A 10,555-nucleotide genomic window follows, 5' to 3' on the forward strand; every position below is an offset into this window, starting at 1 on the left:
ACAAAACAATTGTTTTTTAAACGTTGCCATGGGCTCTTTCTTCTTGTTAGAGACTTTATTAAAATAAAATAGGGTTATTTCTGCGCTCATACTGACCCATAGAGTGATACCTCAAAATACTAAATCTGGTTCCTGCTAACTGTATTCAACATTTATACTTAACAAGCTATTTTAGAAGCTTTGCTGCTATATATATATATACGTATATATGAATGGATGTGTAGGTAATATATTTATAAACCAGAAATTAAATGCACTCAACCACTAAATGGCCCCCCATTGCCGTGGAAAGTGCATGTTACCACAATAGGCTTATAGCTGCACAAATAGCATGCAGGATAAAAACAACACACTGATAAAAACAAACCACTGAAATCATAATTGAAGAAGTAGCATGACCGTCTATTACAGATGCCTACAAGGGACAAACAAACAAAAAAAATCAGACAAAGCTAAATAAATAAAAAAAATAACATATTTAAACTTGCATGCGTTGATGTTTATCTGTTGTTTACATACTTAACAAGAAGTGATATTGGTTCTACTGTAGTGGACGCCATCATCTTGTGACATGGTGGCTTGTATGGCAAAAAACAAAACAAAAAAAAGCTCCTGTTGTGAGAAGCAGAGTGGTGTTCAGTGGTTTGTGTCGTCCCCGTGCTGTGTGACTGTTTCTAGTGTAGACTGAGGCTCTAGTTTAGTTTAGAGGAGAATTAAAAACGTCTAAATGAGTCCAAAGGTCAGTCTGATAGAGCGTCGCCCCGGCAGAACTAATGCAAACAAAACACTTTAAATGGGAGAAGCATCATTAGAACATCTCTAAACTGCATATTTTGTAATGAATCAGTCAGGCGTTGCTGCTGCTGTGTGGCTGCAGCAAAGAAAGATTAAATATCTCCACATCTCCTCAGCTCACGCTTTCACGACAAGGACGATGACCTCTTGGCGTGCTAAAGATGAAACTCTCCTTTGTTTTGTGTTGTTTGTCTGTTTGATTTCCACCTTGAATTACTCTAAAATAACTATTTAGGGACAATCTTTGTGTGAGTACGGCGGCCCAGCCGTCCGTTTGGTACTGTACAAGTGTGTCGTCGTGGTTTTTGTGTTCCACGCCCCCCCGGTGTGTGCTCCTCCTCGGTATCGATGTATACTGTTACAAAATTATTTTTACGTCATATAATTTAATTTGTTTGTGTCAACTACTTACCCATCACTGGCCCTTCAATATTTTTTTTTTTTTATAATAATATATATATTATGCACTACTTTTCTATACCCCTACTCGTTTTTATTTCTTATCCACCCCCCCTCCACCCCTTTAAGTGATTTCAGTGCAGATGTGGATTCTCTCCACCTATTTATAATCCTACAGATGATTTATTAAATTTTTTATTTTTTCATGATTGCTTATTTAAGCTGTAGCGTGAAAAGCAGTGGTCTTAAGTTATCTATGTTCTGTATGAGTAGAGCAGGAATCCAATATTTTCTAATATATTCTAATGTAGTCTGGATGTTGTGAGGACGGGGGAGTCGGGATGGCGTCGTGCGCTTTGACGTGATCGAGGTGGAAGTTAAAGGGCGGGTCCATTATCTTTAATATCATTCTGTAGCTTCCCAGTTCCTTATGTATTCAAATCTGAATATTCAAATTTTGGTATGTTTTAGCATCAAGATACTATTAGCCCTTCTAAGAATGTTTTCCCACATGGTGACCTGACGTAGGTTTCTGCATGATGACGCTGCTACATGTACAGTTTATAACAGGGGTCTCCAACCTGTTTTCCTTTGAGAGCTAATTTGACGATATGAAAGTGTCTGAGAGCTTCTCATAGCACCAAGTTGTACATCGCCAATAACAGACAAACAGACAATTAATAACCAAACATGAAAGCAGCATAACTCCTCTAATCGACAGCTGATTGGCACATAACCATTTTGTGTCAGAAGGGGGCGGGATGTCTGTGAATTTGATTGGAAAGAAATTTAAACAAGGTTACAAAGTGACTTTGTGTTATCAAATATATGTGTATATATTCTTTTTGTACGATTAGAGAGCCACTCAGAAACGGGCGAGCTACTTGTTGGAGACCCTTAGTATATAAACATCCTTATAGTCAGTGTCTTAACGTTACATACAGTGACTTAGATGGCGGTCGGCTGTGTGGACGCCATGATAGTTCGGATCCGAAAGTCACACAATAACAAATTACTGTTTTTGTGAATGGAGTCTGGTGGCTTTGAAGTAAGAGAGATATAGCGGCTTCAGTTCCTCGTCGGAAAGGAAGGAAATTTCCAAACTTTGCACAGCTAACGTTGACTCAACGCTAGTGCTAGTGTTCACATTATTCACAAGCTTATCGATTAGCTAACGTCTGAGATGGACCCGCCCTTTAAAGGTCGAGCTCCCGTCGTCCCCGTCGTGGCTTTAGTTCTCATGAACGTTTGAATATCGTCACCTGTAACACTTGACTCGTGCTGTTTTTGTGAGGTTCTATTTTCTATGTTGAACACTGTTACTTTGTTCTGTATGTGTCTTTGTTTTTGTAAAAATCATATTTATTTCACTATTTTTGTAGACAAAAAAAAAACCTATTTGATTTTGATTGTATTTTTCTATTTAAATAGGACAATTATTCAATTTATTCCCCCCCTCTCCCCCTTTCCAGTGCTAATTATGTCCAAAAGTTCTGTTCAAAGACAACGAATCATGTCATTAGTAACAACATCAAAGTTTTTTGATACACAGTTGACTCTTATTTTGATACACATTTCATTTGAAGGAAGGAAACATGAAGGTTTTATTCTATTCTTGGAAGACACTTGAGATTCTCCCCTGTTTGCATCGAGGCCCAGCTGCCTGTCCTCGTAGATGCTATGAAACTTGAATATAACACATTTTGAAAGGCTGACTAACCTCGAATCTGTGTTGTGATGTGCAATACTGTTTCTAATGTTTGTATAAAAAGTAAGAACTACAGTGTAAACCTTTTTAATGCAGATTTATTTTTTTCATTGCATATTTTGCAGATTTCTGATCCACAGTGTCATTTTTTTACTGTCAGAAAAAATAAACCCCGTTTTTTCATTGCAACTATTTTTAAATCCAGATATCTTTGTACTGATTGTAAATGATTGTAGTTATTTTGGATAGTGTTTTGCTAACAAAAGGAGAGACTTTTTCATGCATATTTCTATTTCATTTCATCTTGTTTTATCCCACCTTTTATTTTATTTAATAGTAGCAGAGTTCTTGGAATAATTTTTTTCATATTTAAATGTCATTGGTATCATTTTGTATTTTTATGTGGAAATTCACTATATATATATAAAAAAAAATTAAGATGCTAATTGCTAAGATATTATTTTGAGTTTAATTATTTTTAAAGCTAAATATTTGTAATTTTATTGTTAAAGTGACTAATTTCTAAATCAGAGTTTGTGTATAGATTCACAAAAGTGGTTTGAGGTGTTTGGATTGTAATTATTACTGAATGGTTCTTTGATATGCAAAATGAATATCATGTTTATTTTTATTTTTGTTGGTTTTGTATTTAAATGGGGTGTTGATTACAATCTTTTTTTTTTCTTTCACTTCCTGAATAAAGACCCGTTCTGTTTGGACACAACATGGCTGCTGCTGATGCTGCTGCATGTATTCGTCTTACACAAAATAATGACTAGTCGCTAGGCAGGTATTATACAAATGTGTTACTTGGTGATATCACCACGTTACAGTAGAAAAGGCGGGACTTCAATCGAGGCGTTTAAGGCAGTTCAGGAGCAGTGTTTCTGAGGGGAAGACTAACTCCCATTGGCCTGGACTTTGGGATTTATAACTTTGCAGACCTTTTACATGCACAAAAAAAACTATATAACACACTGAAGGAAAGGGAAAAAGCACAAAAGCATAATAGATCCTCTTTAATGTCTGTCACAATCTTATATATCTCATAAGAAGCATTTCCTGCAGAAGGAGTACTTTTACTTTTGATACTTTAAGTGCATTTTGCGTATTTTGTGTATCTTTTGTTTCCTTAAGTAAGCTTTTGAATTCAGGGCTTTTATTTGTAATGGAATATTTTTAGGTATTGCTACTTTTACTTAAAGGGACTGTTTGTAAGAATCAGAAATGTCTTGTTAACAGCGGCACCTGTGGCCGTTAAGTCAACGAAAGTCAGCGTCCTGTTGCTCGCGCTTGTGCTCGCCCTACATAGACATGAAGGAGCATCGCTCAAGTCAGTGAGGCGACACACGTCAGCTAAAAGCACAATATCACTCTATATTTCAGCTGCTTGGCAGTAATGTTAGCTGACCAGACGAAGGTCTCTCCATGAATCAATGCTGATCCTAGTGTTGGCTTTTCCTGCCTCAGCCTCCCGACCGCGGCCGGAGGGAACGGGGGAGACACCGGAGTTTTGGTCGGAGACGATAACGTTTCTCTCTGCACAAGACACGGGAAACCTCTGTTGGTCTGGAGGAGCTGCAGCAGTTATTTCTGCACAAACGTCCACTGAACATTCACTAGATATTCTCAGAGCTAAACTAACTCTTCTGCAGTGTGAAGTGTGTGCGCATGCACCTGAGAGGTGGAGCGAAAGAGAGAGAATGAGCGCGGTGTGTGAGTGAAGGCAGGGCATAGGACACCGACCCGCAATGATTTATACGTGTAAGAAGTTACAAACTAAATACTTCTTCCACCACTAGCACTAACTTGCATTATAACCAAGAAAAACACAGCTTATTATGATGAGATATAACTCCTCATCATATGCATGATTATCTATATTTATATATCTGTACATTTGCAACCACTATCAAGTGTAAAAATACACCTCAATTAGGTGAAATAATAACTTAATTAAAAATAACTAGTCATGTTAATATATCATTCTGATGTTGGAGATATATTTCTATTTATGGTATCTATAAAGGTGGCCTCAGTTTAGTTTAACCATGTGGTGAGGAAATAATCAAGGAAGTCCCCCCAACACACTTCCTCACATCAGTTCTGGCTCCATCTAGAGGTGAGAGTCAGAACTACAAGTGAGCTCAACACTGAGGTCAACAAGGAACAAACGACTTCTCCTGTTTATTAATCTGACCTTTCAAAGAACAGCCGGCTTTTTTTCTGCAGAATTAAAAGCTGCTGACTTCTACTCTCACATCTGAGGAGTCCTCATCCATGACATAGTGGAGCTGATTCTGAATGCAACATGCTGAGCTTGTTTGGATGATTGTTTGCTTTTTGGAAGTTTATGAGGCAGAGAGAAGGGAGTGGATATGAGGAGGAGGAGGAGGGAGGAAGGAGGAAGGAGGGTTGTTGGATGGAGTGAGTGCAGACTGCTGCTAAACACTGTCAGCAGCAGAGAAGCAGCTGAGCTCTGCAGCAGATATCTGAGAGAACAGCAGGGAAGAAAAAAAAGACAAATAACATGTTAACCAAGGTGTCGAATCATCAAACAGGCCGGGATCTGAGCAGATAGGACAAAGACACTCAGCACTGAGCAGTTTGATCAGATTTGGAGATGAACAGCTGCCAACTGTGGGGTAAGAACACAGCTTACGTACCTCTGTCTGATGTTCTGTACTGTTTGTTCTTTCACTCAGAGTATTAACACAAAATGATAGACATCATAGAAACACTGTTGTCTGTAACTTGCAGAGCGAATACCTTGAATAACTTTGCAAATACCTGTCTGTGTGCATCATGTACATGCACATGTAAGCATGCATGACCTCTAAGTGTGTGTAATTATTTAAATCAGGATTTCCCTGAAAGAAGTTGATGTCTTATTTGTTCTTTTAAAACTTTTCTAACATGGTGACCTGGTTTTATAAACCACCGGCCGCCCGAGGAATAGTCGGTAAACTTGTGCCTGACTTCAATTACAAACAGCCAGAGGCCATCATACAGGCTGCCCATTGCTTAAAGTGGTCACAGACATTTTCAGCGATGGATGGCCAAAACACAAGCTTTTCATTTCTTGTGTAGAGTCGCCCTTCCTCCACCTGTTCACTGGGAGAAGAAGACAAGGAGAAGCTAATAGAGGACAGAATTGGCTTTATTTTGAAATTAATGTTGACTTAAATCCCTCTCTAAAGGTGCAATTTAATGACTTGCATGCACATATAAGAGTGTTTTTCACATGCATTTACATCCTCATGCACGCACCTGTGTGTGTGTGTATGTGTAAAGAGACGACCATAATTCATTAATAACAGCCACTTTATTCATGCTGACATCATTGCTGCAGAGCCGTATTGGCGGGCGGGGTTTCTCCCTCACTGGACCTCACACTGGCTCTGTGGCCAGGTCATTACCCTCCGACTCAAAAACATTACACTACACTAACAGCACGTGTGTGTGCGTGTGTGTGTGTGTGTGTGTGTGTGTGTGTGCTTCACAGAGCAGCTTCTTCACGTCACGTGTCTGCGTGTCCTTACTGTTTATCTCATCGTGTTTACGCATCATTTGTCTGCTGGCATCTTGCACCGACACAGACCGTGTAATGTCATGGAAAACATGTTGCAATATCTTATTTTTAAAGACAGAGAAGGGGGATGACATGTTCTGACACCGCCGCTGCCAAAGAAGAGCAGATGCAAAACTCACATTCTCACACCCACGTGGGCAAAATGTGGAAAGAACAAGCATGTGTATTCATGAAATCCATAAACTTTTATTTGCATTCGGTCAAACTCCCCAAAGATCTTCATCGCTACACTTCCATAGATGCCATTAATATGGAATGATGATGTCTAACATCTGCCAATTTTCTGTCCGTGGAACAACGTTATATATGATGGGATCATGTCTTCCCCTCCCTGTAACATAAATGTGTAATGTTAATGTCTGCTCTAGTGCCGTTGCTTCATGATTACGTTCCCCTGACAGAAACTGTGCTGGATGTTATGTCATAACTTGGGAATGTTTTGTCAAAAAAAAGAAAAAGAAAGAGGATTTGGATCAGAGACAAAGGTTTCGTTTGAGGTCTCTCACATGCAATACTTTGGTGGATGAGAACATCAGTGTGTGAGATTGCTTCTCATTACAAGAGTCACATCTGGCCTCATGCTGTATTCGAACATAAATTAGATTCACTGATATGCTTTTGTTCTGTCTGTGACCATGACAACACCGTTGTGAGTGTTTACAGCATTGTGATAACAGGCTTCCACTTCTGGCCAGAACCTGTTTTAGAATCTGGCACCGCAACACACTGTTATTGTTGGCTTTTTATCTTTCCCCTTTGCTCTGAACATCTGCAAACACAAAACAAGCTTTATTATTGACAAATGATGCTATATGTTGAGCACTGAGCTTAGATAAATACTCCTCCACATGTGGAAAGACATCACAGATGTCCTAAAAGTTCTCTCAAAATGTGCTGTTTGTATTTACAGATGTGAAGATGTGGGCGTTGATGGTGGTAGTCTGTCTCTGCCACTGTGTCTTTGGACAGCTGTTTGAGACCAGACTGAAAGGAGCGCCGCGTCTGATCTGCAGCGTCCCCGGGTCACCTGGCCCGCCTGGCAAACCCGGTCCCAGCGGGCCCCCGGGAGCAGATGGGAATGTGGGTATCCCGGGAAGAGATGGCAGAGATGGCAGGAAGGGTGAAAAGGGAGAAAAGGGAGACACAGGTATATCATAAAAACATAAAACAGATACAGCATCAGTTTACGTGTGCAGATAAAGAAAAACTATACCGCTCTGTGCAGGAGAACAGCTGGTACAGAGGGGTTTCTTCACAGCTGGCATAGAGCTGGAGCTGACGTAGAGAAGATGAAGTGTTGAGTTCCATAGAGAAGCTGGCACTAATAGCACGGTTATGAAATGAAGTGTCAGACAAACTATGCAGGAGTTGTTTAGGATAGCACACTCTGCAGAGTTAAAGGAACGGTGTAGTACAACGGTGGATTATAATATTAATATGTTTTCTTTAGTGTATAATCACCTGAAATAAGAATCGTTGTGTTTTTGTTACCTCAGAAGGAGCTGTTTATATCTATATAGGGAGCGGGGCCTCTTCATGGAGCCGGCCACCATGTTTCTACAGTAGCCCAGAACGGACAAACCAAACACTGGCCATAGATAAGGACATTCACGTTTTCATGTTTCCGCGTCGGCCACCGTAGTTCTCCGACATGCTTGGCATATGGGAGAAGTTTCAGATGGTTGCAATCAAGCAGCAACATCTGGTGCTGAAAGATTTAAGCCAACGTGGAAGTGCTAAAAATTGCAGTTCCTCAAATGGCCACTTGAGGCTCCAAAAGCGAGTCAATCCCCACAGAGTGCTCCAGAAATGACATATTTTTGTACGCCAACCAGGAAGTTAGCATCTCCCTGGTTCCCTCGACAGAAAGCCAATGGGATTGTTCCATTGGGTTCAGGATTATTGCAGCAAATAAACTCTGAGGCAAACAAACATTTATGATACTTACACGTTTTGTTCAGCAAGATAATCTCCTCTAATGAACACCACTTTATGATTTTTGAAGTGTAAATGCAATCACCAGAAGTAAAAAATTAACCTTAGGTTCTAGACGAACTACACCACGGTCACATGAGCGTGAGTAAACACAACGAGGCTGTGAAGGAGGACGAGTCGGCGTGATGACGTTTAGTAGTCTCATTTAGCCACTTGGGCGATGACCGGAGCCACCCACTTTGAGCTTCACAACGGCTCTTCAGAAACCTATGGGTGACGTCACGGAGACTACATCCTTATTTTACACGGTTACTATGGTTGCAATCTGTATCCTCGCCGCCAGATGCTGCCAAATCCTGCACACTGCACCTTTAAAAGATGAATAACAAATCTACTGAGTATGTAATCAGGCCTCCGACTCCCACAAAGAACATGAACATCATGGACAGTACAAATCTAATAGATATTGTATTGAAAAGTACACCTGTACATATATTGTCCTAAGAAGCAACAGAAAACCTGTATGAACTCAAGGTTCACTTTTTTTCCAGAGCTTTCAACCTCAGGTGGAATACAATAACAGTTTATCCTGGTTGTTCACAGCTTGGTAAAGATTTTAAATTATTCAGAAGGTGGCATTTTCTCGTAGGTAAAGCTACCATAAAGCTGCAAAAATATTCAGAAGGACTGCGTGTGTTCGTCTCACCCAGCAGAAACAGTGTCTTGATAACATCTATGCGGTCTGAACCGCAATAAATCTGTCCAGTAGTAATAAATAGAAACGTGTTTTCCATTATGTGGGGAAAGAGGAATTCAGACCTCCATCTGAACATGAAGCTACATATTCAGGACGGCCCACTTGTGTTTGCACAAACATACAGTGTTTCCTAGCTCCAGGGTATTCACTGACTGCATATAAGATAGTCTGGATGAATCTAGTTAAAAACTGTGCTGTTCAAATGTCAAGGTGGCGGTGCTCCAAGGGTGACTTAATACATGACACTGGGTGGGGTTTTGTGTTTCCATATTCCTTTAATATTCAGGTTCAACAAGTGCAGAGCAGATTCATATGGCAGATAATTGATTCATTATATCAGTAATTGTGCAGAAATAATGATCCCAACATGTTTGTGTTCCAGGGTTGAAGGGCAGAGTTGGCTCAACAGGTAAGATCGGAGGCCGAGGTGACCGTGGCCCTGCGGGGAAACGAGGCCCTACAGGAGAGGGCGGAGATGTGGGCCTACCTGGTTCTCTGGGCCGCGATGGACTGAAAGGGGATAAAGGCAAAAGAGGGCTACGTGGAACTGCAGGAACCTGCAAGTGTGGCACCCTGCTGCCTAAATCGGCCTTCTCTGTGGGCATCACCAGCAGCTACCCTGCAGAGAAAATCCCCATCAAGTTCAACAAGGTCCTGTTCGATGAGGGCGGACACTACAACCCACAGACGGGCAAGTTCATCTGTGCATACCCAGGAGTTTATTACTTCTCCTACGACATCACGCTGGCCAACAAACACCTGGCCATCGGTCTGGTGCACAACGGGCAGTTTCGCATTAAAACCTATGACGCCAACACGGGGAACCACGACGTGGCGTCTGGGGCCACCGTGATATACCTGAACCCGGAGGATGAGGTGTGGCTGGAGATCTTCTTCCAAGACCAGAATGGTTTATTTGCAGACCCGGGCTGGGCTGACAGCTTGTTCACTGGCTTCCTCCTCTATGCAGACACAAACTACTTTGACACACTGGCAGCCGACTATGGATAGAACCTGGGAAACACAAACTGCTAATCACTGTTGTTTTGATAGTTTTATTACATGTATAGAATGGTCAAACTATATTTTTATACAAATGTTTGTGCTAGTTTTATTATTACTATAGAGACCTATCTACTGATTTTAAAATTATATTATTTGATTAAGCTTGAATAGGTTTCAGATTTATTTGTTTTGGCTGAATAACTTAAATAAACATTGTTGACTGGTAGAGTTTGGTTTGAAGCATGTGTATGAAAAGTATGTATGTATGTATGAAAAGTCAAAAGGAGTGAGTCATAATATTTTTATTGGAAATAGTGCCAAAAACAACAGCTGAGAGGAGAATAATTGGCATTGCACATATACG

General features: G+C 40.6%; 1 protein-coding gene across 1 annotated transcript; it reads left to right on the forward strand.

Moving 5' to 3' along the window:
- Positions 1-5,328: 5,328 nt before the first annotated feature.
- On the forward strand, positions 5,329-10,417 carry c1qtnf7 (C1q and TNF related 7). Its single transcript, XM_074634528.1, has 3 exons — positions 5,329-5,547; positions 7,405-7,641; positions 9,569-10,417. Exons 1-3 carry the CDS (start codon positions 5,526-5,528, stop codon positions 10,195-10,197), a joined length of 888 nt encoding a protein of 295 aa, XP_074490629.1. The 5' UTR covers positions 5,329-5,525; the 3' UTR covers positions 10,198-10,417.
- The last annotated feature ends 138 nt before the right edge of the window (positions 10,418-10,555 follow it).

Source organism: Sebastes fasciatus, chromosome 5 (assembly GCF_043250625.1).
Source record: "Sebastes fasciatus isolate fSebFas1 chromosome 5, fSebFas1.pri, whole genome shotgun sequence".
Classification (NCBI taxonomy): domain Eukaryota; kingdom Metazoa; phylum Chordata; class Actinopteri; order Perciformes; family Sebastidae; genus Sebastes; species Sebastes fasciatus.

Excerpts from the sequence above, each read along its gene's own strand:
- c1qtnf7 (XM_074634528.1), top strand. The coding sequence starts at position 5,526 with ATGAACAGCTGCCAACTGTGGG. Across the intron at positions 5,548-7,404 it reads GAACAGCTGCCAACTGTGGG|ATGTGAAGATGTGGGCGTTG; the intron begins GTAAGAACACAG and ends TTGTATTTACAG. Across the intron at positions 7,642-9,568 it reads GGGAGAAAAGGGAGACACAG|GGTTGAAGGGCAGAGTTGGC; the intron begins GTATATCATAAA and ends TTTGTGTTCCAG.